Here is a 21386-nt window from a genome sequence, read left to right on the forward strand (position 1 = left end):
TGGTTTAATCATCCTCACTGTAAACAATAATTTTAATTGCCAATTTATGATCAATTAATTCCATAAGAAAATTCAATTGGTTCGTATAATGATTCGTACAAGAATTTATGATCTCCCTTATATTCGAAAATAAAATCGCAACATTTTTTTTTCAATTAAAGCTAAGAAAGATGAACATCTCTGAATCTCTTGAATTCAATTGCTTGTGGATCAAGGAATAAACACATATCTGCAATTTTTATAACCTGCAAGGTAAATCATAAGAAAAGGGGTTATTAGCTATTACCAAAAATTAAACATATTAATTAAGCTCACTGGGATCAAGTTCAGTAACCATGGCAGCTCCTCTGAAATTGCAAGAACCACCTTTATGCTTGAATTTTTGGTAGTAATCATTGAATGCATAAGAAGCATGGTTTTAGGGAAATAACAAGGCTGGTTCATTTGGATCTTACTGCAATCAGCACCACCACCACCACAAGCCCAAGCCATGTCTGCCTTCAACTCATAATCTGCTGTATGTTCATCAGCTGATCACATAACAACATGCACACACAAATTCAACACCATACATATATACATACATACATACATACAAATGGTGCCTGGTTTTTAAGGAATCATTGACACTGGTAGCAGAAGAAGCAATATCCTTATGGCCAAGGGTGAGATTATTTTTGGGCTTTTAGAAATGGTTTACCCAATGAAATATCTCAAGACCCACAAGCAGTAAATTTCCCTTATATACTGAAAAATAATTCTGAAGTCACAACCATAAATTTCGGAAGGCAACCGTGAATTGCAAAAAGAATATAAAAGACAAACTTAAAGTCCTTTTTTAGGGTTTCGTCCCTTTGCAAGAATAGAAGATAAGGTAGTAGGAGCCATGTGATGATGCGAAGTACATGGATGTATGGCCTTTTCATGATGGTGGCCATAGTTTTTCAACTTTTTTATTCGATAACAGAAATGTTAACCACTGCTCATTGTTTCTGATTAAAGTAACATTTAATAAATATTTTTTGGGTAAATTACATCATTAGTCACTAAATTATGGATAAATTTTTGTTTTGGTCATTTAACTAAAAAGTTACAATTTGATCACTGAACTCCTTGAAACTTTTCATTTAAGTCACTGAACTATTTAAAAGTTTTTATTTAAATCACTAGGTTGTTAAGTTTTTTTTAAAAGTTTCACCAACAAGCTCCAAGCAACAATTTGTCGATCGATACGGTGAATCAATAACCATCGATGAGTAGAAAAACATACCTCAATTCAAATCAATCTGACTATCAATTTTAGAGATTGGAGAAAAAGATTATTTGCAGTCTGATTCGCAAATTCTTGACGTCCAAAGTTGTTTCATAAAATAAAAAAAACTAAATTGTAAAATAGATGAAAAATAAAGCTTTCAAATGATACAAACAATGTGAACAGAAAAAATCATATCTAATTGATTTTTAACAATCCAGTTATTTAAATAAAAACTTTTGAATAATTCAATAATCAAATTATAACTTTTTTTAGTTAGGTTACCAAAACGAAATTTGCCCCATTGAATACCAATAATGTAATTTACTCATATTTTTTATTAATTTATTAGCATTACTTAAATAATAATTAGATAACCCAAACCCATACTTATGAGTATTAAATAAATTTAACATTGAATATTAAATTAAAAGCCTTAAATCATATAGATTTTTCATTTTCTTTAAAATACATGGGCACGAGAATATGATACTTCAAATACAAGCACAGCTCAAGTGAAACAGTTGGAAAAATGTCGGCATGTGCTTTATACCAAATACAACAGTTCCTTACATCCTTAATATGGAAATTCTCTTTACAATTAAAAAGAAAAAAAAAACTATTAATAATTGTTCATCAACCCTTAAAACTTACCTTTCCAAAAAACCCTAAACCTCAAAATAAAAGGGAAAAAAGGGAATGAAACAGATTCTCACCACTCAATAAAATTCTTGTTCAAAAACTTGAAAACATAAAAAATGGGGGTACGGGGGAGGTGCATAAGCTTCAGGGTAAGGAAAAAGAAAAATGGTAAAGGACCATATTGCAAGAGAGACCTGCACATCCTTATCTTCACTAACATTTAATGGTCAATAACAGGTACAAGAAAACTGGATCATTTATGCTTCTCATCAACACCTGGCAAAACAGAAGATACTACTATTGACAAGTTTTTGGTTTTTCTGATGACCTCGAACGATTTACACTCAGTTAACTCTGGCCAATGATGTATCTTCTTGATGTCCTCCATTCAAACCTATTGGAGTTTCCCAAAAACACCCCAAGATTGGACATTGAATGTCTTGGTTGGTTGGTTTTACAAAAAAAGAGATGTTTTGTTCCTTTTTTTTTTTCAATAGTTACTGGGCCAGTTCATCTGTGCATGTTGAGGCTGCCGATAAACACCAGCGGCAGATCCCCCCATGTTAACAGCTCCGGCCATAGTTTGAGCTTGTTGTAGAAGAGGATGAACGGCTGCCGCTGTTGCTGCTTGTGGATGATATATACCAGCAAAGGAGCCAGGAACAACCTGCGTTGGAGCAAAAGTTACATTCTGACCTTGAGGGGCAAGGTTATAGAATGAACTTGCAGGTAGGCTGGATATGTCTCGCCCGGGGGGAGCAATCCATACAGCCGAACCTTCACTCTGCAAGGAAGTAATAGGTTAAACAATCATCTTAGAAGGGAAAGATTGTTTGAGAAAAAGAAAAAAGAAAAAAAAGACACATGAAAGTATTCAAGAATGTTAAATGTCCAATAACATTTTCTATCTGAAACCTATGTTTTATTCAAAGTACCATGGAGGCCCTTGTACAAAAAATGGGCAAATTTGTCCTTGTACAGTAGATCAAAGGGTGAACTAGTCCTTTCTAATAAAAATTTCATCCATTTCTATTAAAAAAAGAGACATATGAAAGTATTCAAGAATGTTAAATGTCCAATAATATTTTCAATCTGAAACCTATGTTTTATTTAGTAAAAGTACAATAGAGGCCTTTGTACAAAAAATGGGCAAATTTGTCCTTGTACAGTAATCAAAGAGTGAACTGGTCTTTTTTATTAAAAATTTCATCCATTTCTACAGTTAAAAACTGACATAACTGAAAAAATAACCAAACAGCCTCATGCTGACGTAAAGAGACCAGTTTTTAAGAGCAAAAATGAATGGAATTTTTAACAGAATGACCAATTTACTCTTTGATCTAATGCATAGGGACTAATTTGCGCATTTTTTGAGTAGAGGTAAAATGTAATCCAACATTTACTGGTAGCAAAAGAACTAGCAGCCTCTAAAAGATTCTCACACTAAAATAAAGGTCATCCTCTTGTCTGCTGTGATAAACACTTTTCAACAGTATGCACTAGTTTGCAATAAATACCACAAGGCAAAATCAACGCTACTATTCTTACATTCTCATCTTATTCTCCAAATTTATCCCACTCTTACATTGCTAACTTATGTTTGCAAATTTAGTCCATACTAGGAAAAGAAAACTAGAAGAAATGGGGACATGAACCTACAAAATCATCGATCCATACATTGTCATCTTATGTCACAAATACCTCTTTTAAGAAATGTAATAAATAAGTAAATAAATAAATCACAGCAAGAGGTAGAAATGGGAATAAGTTGTCAACCTGCTGCCCAGTGACGTAGACATTGCTTTCCTTGAACTGAGCACCACCGAGATCCTCATTCGTGGTTGAGTTCCCAGTTGCCACAGCAGAACTTGGATTATAACCAGCTGGGGAGGAGCCATATGGTCCATAACCACTTGGCATTCCAATATGAATAGAACTTGGTGTATTACTTCCAGATTTAAATTGAGGAAGTGAAAATTTAACTCCTGTAGTAGGAGCCGCTGGTACAGAAGGATAAACAGTACCAGCTTGAGGTTGTTGAGGAAACACCCCATTGTTTATAAATTGGTGGATCGCAGGAGAAGGAACATAAAAAGGAGAGTAAAAGGGGGCATATTGAATGTAGTTTGGAGGATAATGTGGTAAATGCACCCCAGCTGCTGAGCGGTAGACAGGGACTGGTTGCTGAGTCACAGCCAAAGAACTTTGCATCATCCCAGCAGCTTGAGTCACTACAGGAGATGAGCTTGTTGTGGTCAGTACCAATGAGTTTCCACCCTGCCAAAAGATGCAAATCAGCTCCAATTTCCAACAGTTATAAACAAGTTAGGGAAAAAAAGAAAAAACCTTAAAAAGAATCATTGTTAAGAAATGGTTAGTTAGCAATCTTCTAGTTCGTGCAGTTAATGGAAAGTAGCACAGATTTCTATGTGCCAGGAACCAGAATTTATTATGATTTATGAAAAATAAACAGTACAACCCTGTGTATTAGATATATTTAATTACCATATATAACTTCACATCTAGTGCTTAGAAATATACTGCACTACTCTTGTATAAAAATCAACAATAAGGAAAAGATCAACTTTTAATAAGGATCTAGTTTTAAGTAGACTTTTGCCAAACAAGCCTAATTTTCCCCACAGAATCGATGTTTGTTCAATTGTTCATCCTTTTTACCTAGTGTTTTTCCCCAAATTATTTGCCTAAAGAGTAATCCTATCAATTAACCATTTGAAGTTCAAGAAGTATTCCAGGACCCAATTGGAAGCAGGCAAATGTCCAAAGCAAAGAAAATGTGTCATTGACAATGTTACCAGAACACTACAAAGAACAGAACTTCAGTATATAATGTAATATGATATAATTTGCATACCTCAAACTGGTTTGTAATTAGAGAAGGAAAAGCAATATGATCATTCAACAGATAATAGATATCATAACATAATTCAAGTAGATATGCAAGGTGCTTAATCTTAATCTCTGCAAACCTCTTGAGACTGAGAAGTCTGTGGAGGAAGAACTGAAACGTTCCCATTGTACTTTGCAGCAACTCCAGAAGAAGCAAAGGGAGAAACGCGACCATCATTGTCAACACATGAACGGTAGAATTGGGCATAATAAGTTGCTGGGTCAAATGGCTGAGGAACCTAAAGATTGAAGCAATTAATAACAGAAATAATTGGAGCCAACAATCAGCACAGCTGCAATTGACTTTATTGAAACAATACTTCAGATTATAGCAATCGGCATAATGACCAAAATCAAATGAAAACTGAGAATATAACATAAATTAGTTACCAATATAAAATTTTCTACTTTCTACATAAAACCCATGCTAAAGAATTTTAAGTTAGAGAATAAGATATAGAAACCAACAGAGCAACATGTAATAAAGAAAAGAATGGTGGAAGTGGATTCTCACGACAAAACTTGAAAGGCGAGAAACTTCACGTGCTTGAGATTCGGCATTTCCAAATGAAGCTAACATAGGCGGTATAACTCCAAAACTGTAATTAGGAGATGTTACAGCAGAGTGCTGGCTGCCTCCAGAGAGCAATGTATTCTCCTGTTTGTTTTCATCAGACTCTGGAATGGAACTAGCGATATCACCAGACAAATTTTCAGGTGCATGAGCAGGTGATTGTGGACGATCGGCGTAATCTCCTTCCTCAGCAGTTGCCAATGCATTTTGATTACTGGAATCATTAACATAACAAGAAAATAATATGAGCCAAACATACAAAAGAGACCAAATGGTAGCAAGGTTATGATCCCTACAAAGGCTAGACTTGCTTTTTCTCTGAGTGTATGTGTGTGTGTGTGTGTGGTGTGGGGGAGGGGAGGGGAGGGGGGTCAACATTGCTAAGAAGAGACGTCAAAAGTTAAATCCATTGGAAACACTTAACAAACCTTGAACCGTGTTCCTCTGCAGTTTCATCAGCATCTTGAGAAGCCTCAGACAAAGGTGTAGAACTCTTATCACTCTCCTGACCGCCAACATAGTTCAATGCTACTCCAAAACTAGCATCAAAACTTCCAAAACTCAGCTTGGTTCTTTCAGATTCCGGGACATGGATATGGTTGGGAATTATTACATGTTGACGTTGTGGGAGATGTAATTCCTCCAACTTCTTCTGCAATTTTGAAGTTGCTACTTCTGAGTCAAGAACACTTGAAACAGGCAGCGACCGAGCATTGATTTCAAGTGAAACAGTAGGAACTTCAGATGCAGTAGCTGCTCCAGAACCTAGCCCAACATTACAGCTGACTGGCTTTGGTTTCCACTCCTTGTTAGAACCCACTGTTGAAGACATACTGAAAATTAATACTTGATCGCATATCTTTAGCAACCCTTTCAACTATTTTTAGATAAGAACATAAAGAGGTCCAAAGATTTGTAAGTATCAGCCAAAATATGTTCCACCAAACATTTTCATTGTAAATCACCCAACCATTGGTGAATAATATGAGAATAAAAAACCCAGCAAACTTGAGTTACAAGGTACAGTATCTTAACCATTTTATCCCTTCTCACAAATAAATTGTTATTTAAGGTACTACTTTTGATTACATAGAACTCATCACCTATCCTACCAAGTTCTAGTGATGCTTTTCATTCAAAATTTATAATTAACATTCTACTGAATTTAGTCTTGCTCAAAGGAAAAAATATATATTAAAGATACCCATTTACCAAAGATAGTTAAGCATTCCAATTATGATAAGGGGCAAAATAATGAGTCTGAACATTTTTTCAAGCAAATGTGTCTTCAAGTAAATTTTCCTACAATAAATGAAGTTACATAAATGCCATATCCAAAAACCAATAATGCTCGATGCTGAGGCTAGATCTAGAAAACATAAGCATCTATGTAGAATCTAGATAAAACACATTAGTACATCAGTAGCTTCTCCCTCTTTCTCTGCATATAGGGAGGAAGGGTTATAGCACCAAATCCACAATATTTCTCCAGTTTTATGCAATAAGTTGCATCAAACAAACAGAAACACATCTCAAGCTAAGTCAACTATGACCAATACATAAAAAAGTGATAAAAAACAGCATTGATCAACAGGAAACTCCAATTACCTTTCTGAGGACCAATTATTTGTTGTGAGCGGCTGCTATAATTGGATGAAGGCCGACTTGCCGAGGAACCATGGGTCACTGTAGATGAAGGATGAGCAGACTCACCTGGTGGATTTTTCACTACTCCAGAGGATTTGCTTGGCATCTTTCCTTGCAGGAAAGAGCTATTTATCTCAGCGGCTTCTATAAGTAGGAGAAAAAAAATCAATCAGATTGATGTCTACAAAGAATAAAAGTTATCTAAAACTAATTACGGTTTCAAAGTTCTGACCAGAAGCTAATTTGTTTTCAGTAGGAATAACTGCATTTGGTTCTGTAGAAGCTCGGTTGCTTTCAAGTTTGATTGTGTCCAAAGGGTTGAGGAGCCGAGAATCAGTGGATGGAACTAGTACAGGGTCTGAAGATGAGAAGCAGATTGCTGATGAAGATGCAGGGGCAGTAGACATGGAGCAGTCACTAGAGCTTGCTGCAGGTTCGCCACTCATGTCCCCACTTCCAAATGCAATAGTGGGTTTGCTTATTGTGTTAACAGGGGAAGGTGCACTCTCAAACTCACTGCTACCAACTGATGAATTTTCTTGAGGTTGATTGGCAGCTTTTCTTGGAGGAGCAGAAAAGGTTTCAGCCACAACACCGCTAGGACCATTGGCCATTGCAGGTACAGGGCTGCAAAACATAATAATAATAAAAAGTAATTCAAACAAATCATAATAAAGTGAAGCAATATTTTTAATAATAGACACTACTAAAATTGAAAATTTAAAAAAAATAGCAGATATTAAATTGCAGCCACCTGGCAACAAGGGTAGATTCTTTTGTTTTTGACTCCTGCAAGGAAGACAAGGACTGACCACTGCCTTTCTCTGCAACTTGATTCATTCCATTGTCTCTACCAGGACCAGAACTCTTAGAACCACCAGCCTCTGATAAGATAAGCAGGTGGAAATTACAGTAAGCACAATTGCTAACAAGTACGCAACTTATGTACTAAAATATAGCACAAGATTCATGAAAATCTTATTCATTAGACATCTACATTACAATAAGTACAAAAGAATTGCAATGTTAGTAACAAAAGCAGGTAAACAACCACTACATCAGCACCACAGGGGTTAGTAAAAGAAACAGAATCCAGCACAAAAATCAAAAACATTGCAAGCGTAGGGGCAAAGAAAATATGTTCAAGATAAAACTTGAGAGTGTTCATTGACCTAGCAGTAAAGTAGTCACATGGATGAAACAAACATAAATTTATGAAGCACAACAAACTCATTGTTTCAGAAGCCAGACAGTATTAACCAAACAATAATCTCAAACAGATTTGTGTTCCGAAATTGCTGTTTACCATGTGCTGCATAACGAGGAAAATTTCCCCAGCCACCCCTACTTCCCCTTCCCTGTGAACCAGGTCTCCACCGAGACTCTGCAGACTCTTTGTTGTTCAAAACCTGCAATAACGATAACAAATATCACATTACCACACAGAATAAATATGAGCCTCCTTTGTATCATTTGTAACCCTCTTCAACCTTCCATCCTCATGTTGTCAGCCAACCCCATACACCCCCACCACTTTATACCCAAACTCTCCAGACCGCAGAGCAACCTTAAAAGGATATACAATTGACTCTGGTAAAACAAAAAAATAGGTGCTAGTTATCTATGCCTCCTACCCTCTGTCCTGGTTAAATTTATGCTTTACCTACTCATCATATAATACCATTGCAACTCTTGTAAACCGATACAATAAGAAATTTCAACATAGCCAACACAGAAAAATGTAGAACTTACAGAAACCCAAAATAAATAGTAAACACTTCAAATTTTGCAGTAGAATCACTTACCTCCTTTTTCCTGTCACGCTTTCTTTTGACTTCACGAAAAGGATCTGAAGAACAACATACAAATTTGTCATCTATTTAGAAGAAAAATAAAACAATAGCAATGTTTAGAAAGAATGCACCACTTAAAATTGTCATATATGAGTAACAGGCGGTAAGATATAAACAAGGAAGTATCCATAGGCTAAGAACTATATGCATCTACAGCTGTTTGCTCAAAACCAAGCCGAAACTCGTATGAACTAGGGAAACAATAAGCTTACATCACATAAAAGGCCATAATATGATATCAATGCTCAACTTGATACCAAGCTGAAGTAGTGACCAAAATCTAAATATCAAAAAGTAGGAATAAAACAGACAATAAAAAAAGGGGAAACCCTAAACCAGTAAAACTTCTCAGAGTTAATAATCCATAGCTTTAGCAGATGCATATCACTGTCATTAAACTTCCTCAAAACATTTGATGTGGCATTGAATGCCTGACTAAAAGCTTCACTTAATAGGTATGCCGTTTCAGAGTTCAATAGAAAGCCAATTAGTGTTATAATAGTAAATGCCACAGGTTGTAGCAATGTGCTTAAAAATAAAAATATTTTAAGGAAAACAAGACAATGAAAATATTGATAGTGAAAACCTTCTTTTTTTCTAATCTTATAACATAAAGTGATAGCTCTTAGAAAATGCAACAGAATCAAATGGTCTGAATTCATGAAATGAAGGCGGGAAAAATCAAAAAATGAGCTTCAAGGGAATAAAATTTGCGGCAAACACTATCATTTAATAAGCAATTTAATCAAAACCACATTTGTAGAGCTAAATTTAAAAACAATAATTTGAATAACAACAATTACGTAATTTGCAAAGAAAAATTAAATAAAAAAATCAAAGCTTGACATTTGCATATAAAGGAATAAGAAAATTTTGAAAATAGGGAAACAAATATCAAATCAAGATCTAATATAATCTCATGAACAGTGCAAACCCATCAGACCCAAAAAAATAAATAAATACTAAAAAATAACATACTACAGTCACCAAAATGAAATTAAGATCAAAGACAAACTGAAAAAACATAGATCAAAATAAAACATCAAATACCCATTAAAAATATCAACCCCATTTTAACCAAAAAAAACCTACCCCATTGAGAATATCCAAAAAAGAAATCGAAAACTTAGCTAAAAAGAAAGTTCAAAGAAAAAAAAAGGTACCCTGAAGGAGGAGCCTCTGAGCGGTTTCATTGGGATCCATAGAACATTCTTTAAGCATTGCATAAATCTCATCTTCACTATGATTACCCGTGATCTCTTTTATGTTTTGGATCGTTTTCCTCACACTGTTTGGGATTGATGAAACCCTAAACCCCCCACCGCTCATCTTCTCAAACAAATCGATTTTCCTCTCTCTCTCTCTCTCTCTCTCTCTCTCTCTCTCTCTCTCTCTCTCTCTCTTTTCTTCTTCTTCTTCTTCCCCACTTTTCCCCTTCAAAAATAAAGCGCTCTCTCCTTCCCAAATTCCCTTTTGTATAATACCACTATATATTTTCTATATGATTATTATAATAGTATTTATTTTGGTGCTATTTTTAGTGTATACAAAGAGGAGAGAAAATGGAGAGAGTTGGAGAGTGAAGGGAACTACTTGAAAACAAAATGCAAAAAATAAAAATAAAAAAGTTCAAACCTTTAAAACCCAAAAAAGAAAAATGTTCTTTTTAAATGGATGAAAGGAAAAGGAAGAGGAAGAGGAAAATATAAGTGAGGAACAGTAATGCTAAAATGCAGTGTATATAGCTTTTTTATTTATCAATTTACCTTTTTGGGGGTTACTTTTTAATGTAGGTGAGTTGGATGGCGATGCAAATCAGTAAATTGCCCTTTTTTCTAATTTTTCTTATAGTTTTTCTGAACTATCCAATCATAATTTATAGTCTAATACTTATATAGATAAATTACACCCGAAGTCATTAAAATTATTAGTAAGTTTATATTTTGAACTCAATTTCAAAAAGTTATAAAATGGTCATTGGGCTCTTAAAATCATTGTTATATGACTTTCTTTATTTGCATCGTCTGCACTAATCGAATGTTCTCTTCCATTTCTCTTCTACAATTAAATTTTTTTTATAAAATAGTTTTTAACGTCACGAATATGTGAATCAAAATTCAAACGTTTTCTCCTCCGGCACTGATCGTCGGATTGACTTAGATTTAAGGTATGTTCTTCTACTTATCGATGGGTATTAATCCACTGTATTGATCGTCGATTGTTGCTTGGAGCTCGCTAATTGGACTTTTTCTAAAAAAAAAAATTAATGGCCTAATGACTTAAACAAAAAGTTTCAAATAGTTCAGTGACTTAAATGAAAAGTCTTGAATAGTTCAGTGATCATTTTGTAACTTTTTGAAATTAAATGACCAAATCGTGAACTAGTATAGTTTACCCTCCCTATGTCTATACGAATCTTTACTAACTTCAAACCTTGAATTGATATCACAAGTTAACTGAATACAAACTCGATTAAGGCAATGAATTAAGTACACTTTTATATACAAAATAAGTTACAATACTATAAGGGTACTTTTATCTTTTTATATTTTTAATTTTTATATAAATATTAATATTTGTGTACAAATAAAAATAATTTCACAATTTGGTATATATAAACTTTCTAATTTATGAAGTTTTAGTTTAATGGGAATGAGAAGGTTGAAATTTTATATTTTGGGCTCAACCTATCATATGTGTGGGCTCTTTTATATATATCGTTTTATATTTTAATTGTTAGTTTAATGGTGCACTATAATGTTTAATTTTTGTTGTAATTGTAGTTATTGTAATTATAATTATTTTTTAATTTTTAATTTTTAAGTTATTACATGATAGTTTTTTTACCTCTCAAGAGATTCGTATTACACGAAATAAAAGAATATCTACTAAAGAAATTGTTGAAAAAAGGGATAAACAAACCAATAGTATCAAATGGAAAGAATATATCAAATTTAAGGGAGAAGTATTTAAGTTGGTTGTTAATTAAACTAATCATTAATTAGGGAAAAAAACTATTTCATTATTATTCATGTACTTTTCATTATTCAAAAAATGGTAGCCATTTCCTTTTTAAATATTATTATTTTCAAAAGAGTTAAATATAAAATTGATATTCGAATTTGTTCATATTTCACATATTGGTACTTATGATTTTTTTTTGTCCTAATTTGTTTTCCGTCCACTAGTTTGGTACCTGAAACTAACGGCGTTAATTTTTTACTGGCGTGGTAGCATTGACCAATCACATGCCGCCACTTGATATCCTATTTGGTTGTTTTTTTATTATTTTCCCTCATAGTTTCCCTTTTTTCTTTTCTTTTCTTATTTTCCTTTTTTTTTGGGCTTGCCTCTTCATCTCCCATTTCATGTCTTTTTCAACCTTTTACTGACTTCTTCATCTCCATTTTTCTTTCAAGCATATTTTTTTTTTCAAAAAAAAAGTAATAAAGAACCATAGATTCATAAGACCTTCAAAAGGGAGAGGAGTCGTTCTTGTTCATCAAATTGTTCGAAGTGCTTTTTCCATCGATTCCAATTTCAATCTCCCTCTTTGTCTCGTTGCCGCCATCGGTTCTCAGAAATGTAGTCTTTTTTTGCGGGGTGTCTACGGAAAGGGTTCAAGTACGAATTGAATCGTTTGACGGCACTTTTGATAACGTCTACAATGGCAAAGTCCCACCTCTAGCTAACGGAATTGTTGTTAGAAGAGTTATCAGAGCAGTGACATAGAAGTGGAATCGGGGAACCTCACCAGTGGGTGATAAAACTATCTTCTAAAATACGAAAATTAATGGCTCGGAATGTGATATTACCAAGCGAATGAGTTGGGATTGAAGCCATATCTTTATCTTTGCTTTTGTACTAAATTTTCTTCTTTGTTTCTTTTAGGGAAGGAGGAGAATAAAATTCAATTATAATTTTTCTAGAAAAGGATGAATTTGAATAGAGTGGGAAAGGAAGAAATTTGAGGTTTGGGTATTTGATTTGTGAGAAAAAGAGAAAAAAGAGTGGCGGCAGCGGTTAGTGGCAGTGGTGAGGGTGGCGACCGGTGGTGGTGAGTGTGGGGAGAGTACGAAATAAGAGATGGGTCCAGCACATGCATTCCATAACTGTGGATCTAAACTCTTCTCTAATTCCTTCATCGATTTATTGATTCAGCCTTTGAAAACAAAGAAGAAAAAGGAAAACTAAAAAATTGCCTATGAATTTAAGCTTGAAAAAAGAAAACCCAAAAATTAGCTATGAATTTAAGCTTGAAAAAAACTGAAATCAGTTCATTAAATTTTTCTCACCTTTTCTCTCTGTTGTATCTTTATTTTCTTTCACTTTCTCACGTGAAGATTAAACAAATTGAATAAACAGACAAAAAAATGAACATAGTTGATGATGGATTTTCAAGGGAGGCAAAAAATGATGGTGCTGTCGTTGGTCAGAGAGCTCACTATAGGAGGTCGAACGGTGACCTAGCAACAGTGTAGATGCAGGATGGCTAGGATAGGAAAAAGAAAAAGAGGGAAAATGAAAAAGAAAATAAAAAAAATGATCTACAAAAGCAGTCCATGTGGCACCACGTGAGTGGCCAATGCTGCCACGTCAGCAAAATCTTAACGTCGTTAGGTTTAGGTACCAAACTAGTGGACGGAAAAAAAGTTCGGGTACCAATCTAAGACAAAAAAAAACATAAGTACTAATCTAGGAGAAGTGGATAAATTCAAGTACTAATTTTATATTTAACCATTCTCAAATTGTGTGATATATTATTTTATAAAATATAAGGTTGATATATGAAAGATGGGATAAAAAAATCAATAATATGTTGTTTTGTTATAGCTTGATTTTAAAACTAAAAAGATATTAACATATTGTGGATTAGATATGCTATAATAGTAAATAACTTGCATTCATTAGGTTTTAAGTTCAAACCAAAACAATATTTTCTCATACTTTTCGTCAAAACAATCTCTAATGGAAAAAAATATTTTTTTAATCTTTTTATAAATGATAAAATTAGAAGTTAGTATGATAAAATCACTTTAGTAAAAAAAAAAGAAAATATTCTATTCAAAAAGATGAAATTATAAGTTAATAAAAGATAAAATTATATTTTGACCTTATAAAATAACTTATGGTTCAATTTCGACCCCTAAAACAATTATAGCTCCACCAGTAAATCAAAACATATAAGATATTAAACTTTATTAAATTATTCGTTTTGATAATGCCTAAACTTTTCTTTTAACTTCAAACTCCAAAAAGCATATTCGTCGAGATTAATTTACCTTAGGGTGTGTTTAGGTTCTAGAGGGTAATTGGATGATAGTGTAATTATTAGGATAGTAACTACACCGCTTTATAATTACAAGGAATTCTAGTTCACTATACACATTTGACGAATAGCGTGTACTTACAACATAATTCCCCAAGTAATATTTAGTAGTATAAATTGTAATTACATGACTATATAATTTTAAAATCTAAAAAGACTAACTATTGTAAAAATTATCAATAATAATTTTCTAGACATTTAACAATACCTAGAATCAAATCATTGTATATAAGTTAGTCCAAGAAAGTATTTGAAAATATGGTTACTAATAAAATTAACAAAAGAAATCATCCTAACAACAAAAAAATTATAATATCTAGTCATGTTTTGATGTATATATGAGATTTGCCAGTATAAATGTGTGGCTAGATCCATTAGAAACTGTTATCGGAGGGCCTTGTCGTGAGAGAGCATAATGATGTGTTTTTAAAATTGGAATTTGAAATGACAAAGAAGAGGACAGACCATCTGAGACTTGGTCGATTGTACTAATGCGTTGGGTCTATTGGTAGTTATTTTTTGGTTGGCTGGACTTCATTGTCAAGTTGGTTTGATAATGGCGGGGATAAGATTCATTTTTTAGTAGTTTGATCAATGTGATGCATCAATGGATTGTCCATCAGTTTGTAGTGTTTTATTTATCGTCTATGCAATGTGTCATGTATTTGTATTTTTATAGTTCATGGTTCTTGTTAATGATAGCATTTTATTTAAAAAAAATCATAAATACTATGTATATTAAAGGTGCTCATGGGTCAAGCCGGGCTGGGCCTAAGTATAATATTAATATACTCATCTAATAGACAAAGATTAATTTACCTTTTTTAAACAAAAGAGCTAAAATTTAATCCAAAATATAGTATAGGGAATTTTATGAGACTCCTATCTCAAACATGTCATTGATATAAATAAAAACGTTTAAAAATAATTTTAAAACATATAAATAATTTATTTAAAATCAAAATTAATATTTACTTCATTAACGAGGTACAGGTTATAATTGATGGTGTATAAATATAAACACTTTTTTATACTCATATTATTGGTATTAATTTTTTATTTTTTATTTTTTTACCAATATCATTATAATGATTATATTTGTTCTTTTTGAGACAATGCCTAAAATTACTTATATTCCCTCCCCAACCTATAAATAAGAGGATAATGCGCTTCAGTACACTCGAACCCACGTCCTCCTGCATTGGCATCAAAACTCATGCCAGTCGAGTTAATACTCAATCGACATATTTACTTTTTATTAAATAAGAAAAAAGAAAGAAAGCAATGTGATGTTTGTGTTGGAAAATGTGTCAATATTGTAATAAACATGTAATAATTTTCTATGTATTTAAACGATGGATAAATAAATGAAGTTTATTTCACATTTCACTATTATATCTTTGCATGTCTATTTTTCATGTTTTGTATGTATAGCGAAATTATAACAAGCAAATATTAGCTCATTGATTATTTAAGTTCAAATTGATAATAAGTGGTACCGTAAGAACGTTTATATTGCGAGAAAGACAACTTACTTCAGTATATAATTTAAACGAGTTCGTAATCTCGTAAAATAATCAAAATGAGCATTTGATTCAAATACTCAAAATGATTATTATGTCGTTTACAATTCCAATTAGGGAGATGGTTAGTCTTAGCTATCGGAGCAGTTAACCCCATGGGTAGATATATAAATATACTAATTGGAAGAATGATACATTGAACTGGACTAAAGATGAATTATTTTTTAATACATTTGTGAATTAATTTACTTGTGACATTCATGGTGTGATTTATCTAAATTTTGAGTTAGTAACTGATCATGCGTATGTAATTCATGTGCTTTGATATACGTGAAGGCTTATGCGCTAAAGATGATCGAACCCATAACCGGTATGTTGAGTATATGACTTGTATATGGCATGACTTTACTAACAACAATTGAATTCATAGCTTGATTAAAGAGTCAACGATATCATCTTATTAACATTGTGTGGATTGATAAATATGGAACATGATCACGGGTTGCTTGTTCTCGAACAAGCATTTTATCACAATCATCTATTGACAGTAATCATATTAATCATGAAGAAGACACAATGGTGACAATGAGATAAAATATGATTGTACTGAGTGAACGGATTTAACTCAAATAAATCAATGATATCATATGAGGGTAACACACACATAACAATGTCATTAGACAAAACAGTTGGATGAATTGCTTTTGTAAAGAATATACATTAACGAATTTTCAATCATGGTACTTCTTATGGACTGATTCCATAATTAAGTAAATTACGAATTATCGGAACGATACTTTTGGACATAATTGCAATTACTAGAGTCTAATTGTATATGTTCAATTGGTTCATCTACTAGCTCAACAAAAGCTCAATCTGACTGCATTTGAATTAGAAAAAAAATCTATAACTTTGTAAATAATTTAATTGAGTTGATTTATTCGATAAATCGATGTGAAATTAAACTAGGCGGTCGTGTGAATTGTTAAACTGAAGAATTTGATTAAAAAATTTTCTTGAAAATTTAATTTAAGAAAATCTCAGTGATTTTTGAGAAAATTAATTTAGATCAAGTAAAATTAAATTATTCAATTTAATTAAAATAAATATGATGTTTTTGAAAATTAATTTCAAGACAAACAATTGGTCCAATAGGTAATTGAACTTGAAAATTGGACCTGAGATTGAAATTTGATCTCAATAACACAAAATCGAGATCGAGACCTAAAAATTGGTTGAATCGGACCTGATATGTGAAACCAGGCCGACGATCCAATTGGTGGCTAGACCAGACCGATCAGACCTTCATTGGCCTAGACCGAACCGGCTCGGGGGTGTCGTGAGGGTGTCACACCTACAACGACATCAATAGGCACGACGGTGCCGACAATTGTGATGGCAACATTCCGGTGACTGGCGGATGGTTGATGGTGGTTGTTTTTTCGCAGTTGAGCAGTGGATGAATCGCACTCCTACTGTGACTTTAACGGTTAATTTAATTTCAAATTAACTATTCAAAAAATAATATAATTTTAATATATTTAATATTAAAGTGATTAAGTTTAATCATAATTAAACTCTTTAAGCTCTAAGTTTAAAAAAATTGTGAATTTACCCCTAACGGTAATTTTATGAAAATTTTTCTGATTTGAAGTGAGCCCACACTCGGCAAACATTATATTGATGATAGCGAAGAAGACTATTCAGTCGAAGCGTTAATCCTAGACGAATTGAAAAAGTATAATTTTGATTAAGTGCTTATTACTTTAGATATCACAACCAAGTTATAGTTTTGGAAAAAGAAAATTAAAGCTTTGATTTTTCCAAACTTATTTTTTACTGCGTTTTTCAAACTCATTTTTCCAACAAGTTGGTCGTAGATTTTAAGACTACCTCTATTAATAAAATTATTGAAATGTAAGATTACTCAACAAATTATCAAGCATGTCACATTATTACCTCATTTGGTTCACTTGATTGAAATGTAAAATTTAGTTGTTTGATTGACGGAATGTAAAATTAGTCACAAACACATTCTACTAATTTCTCTCGTGGAATTTGCGCATATATATATCTAGGTTAAAGTACCTAGAAAGTCCTTATGTTATAGGGTTTAGATCAAATTAGTCATTTTATTGTTAAATGAATAATTTTAGTTCTTATACTATTAAAAAGAATGAAACAAGTTTAAATTGTAACAAAGTTAACATTTAACATATAAAAAATATCTTGAAATTTTTTCAATTGTAATTTAATTCTAAACAAATGATTTCATTTACAAAACTATAAAAACTTTTAAAAATATTAACTCTGTTAACTAGTAAATGATATTTTATAAACAATAAATATTAACTTTATTCTAATTCCGCTTTATTTGATTCATTTTAATGGCATATAGACTAATTAAGTCATTTAATTGTAGAGGAACTAATTGATTAATTCCCTATAATTTCTCAAATAAAATCACATATATTTTTGTTGTATAATAAGTGTTTTGTTTTACTAACAATTTAATGTATTCTCCTGATAAATTAATTCATATATTGTTTTCCAAATAAATAAGCTGGAAAAATAATAAATGCTCAAGTCTTTTCTTTGATTAAAGTGATAAGAAAAAAGAAAGAAAAAAAATATTTTAGTGACTAATTGCAAACTTTTAAATATTTTATTCATATTTTGTAATATTTTGAAATTAAATGACTAAAACGTAAATTTATTAATAGTTTAGTGACTTTGGCTGAAATTTATCCTTTAATTATCGTTTATTAAAAGGAAATAGGAGTCACAGGTTTTTATTTTTTAATGATTTTTACATGTCTTCTTCAACCATCTATTTCTAACCCTAAAAACCTACAATAGAGCTTATCTTAAAAGCAAGAGCATCCCTTCCCTAATTCTCTCTTTTACCACCTCAGATCTCAAAAAAAGAAAAACAAAAAACAACCTTTCATGGGTTCCAGGAAGGGCAACGACAACGATGGTGCTAGCCCTGGGTACATCAATTTATACCCTTTCCCCCCTTTCTTTCTATTTCTCAATATTTAATGGTTTTTATTGAATCTCTCTTTTTTTTATTGTGCAGGAAAATATTTATTGGAGGCTTAGCTAAGGACACAACTCTGGGTTAGCTGAGCTTTTTTTTGTGTTTTTTTTGTTGATGAATGTTCTTCAAATTACTGACTTTTTTTTCTGGATTCTTGTTGGTTGGGATTTATTTTTCAGAGACTTTTACTAAGTACTTTGAAAAGTATGGGGAAATAACTGATTACGTTATAATGAAAGATCGACATACGGGTCGGCCCCGTGGTTTTGGGTTCATTACCTTTGCGGATCCTTCTGTTGTTGACACTGTTATGCAAGAGGATCATGTTATTAATGGCAAACAAGTAAGCAAAAGTTTCACTTTCCATGTATTTGAAGAGAGATAAGGAAAACCCTTTTAACTGTATTGGGGTCTGATAAATTTTACAATTTGGATTTTGATTTTTGGTTTCGGATTTTCTTGGTGGCTGTCACTTTCTTTGCATTTAAGTTGTGTAGCAGAGCTAAGCTTCTTACTGTTAATATTCTACTAATTGAATTGAAGGAGCCAAAATAAAACTGTTCTTTGCAATTTGATGCTTGAGAAGTGATAGCTAAAGGTTTTTTTTTGGGGGTAGATTTAGTTGTAATATGGGTTTTGTGATTCATGGAGAAGTTGTATTGATATTGTTTTGTGAGCTTTATCAAGTGTTTAAAATCTTGCCTGATGGATTGATTATTGGCACAGGTTGAGATTAAAAGAACTGTTCCGAAAGGTTCCTCACAGTCGAATGATTTCAAGACGAAGAAAATATTTGTTGGTGGGATTCCAACATCAGTTACTGAAGGTCTGATATTTGTTATATATCGTAGACCTTCTTCCGTGACATTGAGTGTTGATGCTTTTAACTGGCAAATATTGTTTACTTATTGATTTTCCTTTTTGATCTTCAAACCTTTAGACGAGTTCAAGAATTTCTTCTCGAAGTATGGAAAGGTGGTGGAACATGAGATAATATGTGACCATGCAACCAAGCGTTCTAGGGGGTTCGGGTTTATCGTGTTTGACAACGAAAAAGTTGTTGACAATATGCTGGCCAATGGAAACATGATAGATATGGAGGGTACTCGGGTGAGTACTTCTGTTCAATGGCTCCCTATGCAATCTAATGTAATCAAATGTGTATATCCTTTTGCACAGAAACAATGTGGAGTGGCATATCAAATTCTTCTGTTGATGGAAATAACCGTTCTCATTGTTTTTTTGGGTTTTATTTAGTTTTTCAAATTTCAAATTTGCTAAGTTCATTGCAGGTTTATTGTTGTTATTACATGACTCTTTTCTTGTCAAGGCAGGCTGTCAATATAGTGTATTGGTGCAGGGAACCTAGGTTAACTTACTTCTTTGTTGTAGGTTGAAATCAAGAAGGCTGAACCAAAGAAATCCTCAAACCCAGCACCTGGCCCTGCATATGGTAGTGAATCTAGGGGACGCTCATACAATGATGGTTATGGTGGATTTGGTGATTATGGTGGTTTTGGCCCTGGTCCTTATAGGTCTTTTGGAGGTTTTGGCAGTAGATATGGAGATTATGGTGGTTATGGTGGTGGTGCTGCTGATTTTGGTGGTAGTTATGGGGGGTTTGGTGGTGGTGGTGGTGGTGGTTTCTCTGGTTACCGCGGAGATCCATCATTTGGTTATGCTAGCCGATATGGTTCCTATGCTGGTGGGCTTAGTGGGACTGGTATAGGTCCGTATGGACGTGGAGGTGGAGGCTATGGAAGTTACAGTGGTTCAGGCCCTAGTGGTAATTATGATTCAGGCCCGGGTGCTGGTTTTGGTGGACCGGGTGGATTATATGGTAGTAGATCAGGATACGGAGGCAGTAGTCGCTATCATCCTTATGCAAGATAGAACGTGTTTAAGATCTCCCATAAAAGTTGCCCCAGGTTTTCAATCTCATCACATGGTTCGATAGGCACTGTGCACTTTTGCAAGTTGTCACTATCTAGAAGATCAAATCTATTTAGATTTGCATGCTTAGTGAAAACCCAAGTTAGATCAAGCATCAAACTAGAACTGCAGCTACTCATGGTAGAGCAAGCAAACTCGATAATATTAGTAGAGCTTCTATCTTTCACTTTAAGTTTATTTATTGTCGGTTTTATTGTAGTTTGTGAAGACTTGTTTTAAGCTTTGGTTAGAATGACTATTGAGGTGTGAATGTAACATTTAGTAAATTACACACTAAGATTGCTGTTTGACGTATAGAGCTTTATGTTTTAAAAGTTTCTAGTTCTTCCTCGTATGCAAACCTCAAGGCCTAGGTAACTTTCACAAATAGCAAAGGCATCCATATTACGTTACTTGGGCTCAATCATGTTAGATACAAGAACATGTCCATTATTGTCATGTTCAATCTTTTAAAAGTTTTTCAATGTCTTTGGAGTGTACTTGGAAGGTACATATTGTTTCTGTTGCTTCTATAGCTACACTAGTAAGAGAACTATCGAATAATCAGTTTTTAGTTTAGGGTTAATGTAATTTTTGGTTCTTGAACTTGGTAACTAGGTTCACTTTGGTACTTAAAAACTCGGTAATTAGATCTATTTTGGTCTTGAACTTGGAAAATAT

The 21386-nt window shown here is 33.0% G+C and overlaps 2 protein-coding genes across 3 annotated transcripts; one reads left to right on the forward strand and one right to left on the reverse strand.

Moving 5' to 3' along the window:
* Positions 1-1776: 1776 nt before the first annotated feature.
* Positions 1777-10588, reverse strand: LOC107956007 (GBF-interacting protein 1-like). 2 transcript variants are annotated; one of them, XM_041097479.1, is made up of 11 exons: positions 10042-10588; positions 8831-8874; positions 8332-8434; positions 7780-7909; positions 7258-7652; positions 6987-7169; positions 5807-6197; positions 5319-5592; positions 4885-5034; positions 3671-4171; positions 1777-2678 (listed from the first exon to the last, which is right to left on the reverse strand). In XM_041097479.1, exons 1-11 carry the CDS (start codon positions 10205-10207, stop codon positions 2385-2387), a joined length of 2631 nt encoding a protein of 876 aa, XP_040953413.1. In that variant the 5' UTR covers positions 10208-10588; the 3' UTR covers positions 1777-2384. The 2 variants fall into 2 exon arrangements, with proteins under 2 accessions (XP_040953413.1, XP_016747255.2); XM_016891766.2 differs by having other exon boundaries at positions 4885-5043.
* A 7931-nt stretch (positions 10589-18519) lies between these two features.
* Positions 18520-21020, forward strand: LOC107954030 (heterogeneous nuclear ribonucleoprotein 1). The gene is made up of 6 exons (XM_016889483.2): positions 18520-18723; positions 18813-18853; positions 18953-19116; positions 19500-19599; positions 19714-19883; positions 20166-21020. Exons 1-6 carry the CDS (start codon positions 18680-18682, stop codon positions 20664-20666), a joined length of 1020 nt encoding a protein of 339 aa, XP_016744972.1. The 5' UTR covers positions 18520-18679; the 3' UTR covers positions 20667-21020.
* The last annotated feature ends 366 nt before the right edge of the window (positions 21021-21386 follow it).

Source organism: Gossypium hirsutum, chromosome D07, assembly GCF_007990345.1.
Source record: "Gossypium hirsutum isolate 1008001.06 chromosome D07, Gossypium_hirsutum_v2.1, whole genome shotgun sequence".
Lineage (NCBI taxonomy): Eukaryota > Viridiplantae > Streptophyta > Magnoliopsida > Malvales > Malvaceae > Gossypium > Gossypium hirsutum.

Excerpts from the sequence above, each read along its gene's own strand:
- LOC107956007 (XM_016891766.2), bottom strand. The coding sequence starts at position 10,207 with ATGAGCGGTGGGGGGTTTAGGGTTTCATCAATCCCAAACAGTGTGAGG. Across the intron at positions 6,198-6,986 it reads AATAATTGGTCCTCAGAAAG|TGGGTTCTAACAAGGAGTGG; the intron begins GTAATTGGAGTT and ends TGTCTTCAACAG. Across the intron at positions 5,044-5,318 it reads CTCGCCTTTCAAGTTTTGTC|GTTCCTCAGCCATTTGACCC; the intron begins GTGAGAATCCAC and ends TTCAATCTTTAG.
- LOC107954030 (XM_016889483.2), top strand. The coding sequence starts at position 18,680 with ATGGGTTCCAGGAAGGGCAACGACAACGATGGTGCTAGCCCTGG. Across the intron at positions 18,854-18,952 it reads AGCTAAGGACACAACTCTGG|AGACTTTTACTAAGTACTTT; the intron begins GTTAGCTGAGCT and ends TTTATTTTTCAG. Across the intron at positions 19,117-19,499 it reads ATGTTATTAATGGCAAACAA|GTTGAGATTAAAAGAACTGT; the intron begins GTAAGCAAAAGT and ends TTATTGGCACAG.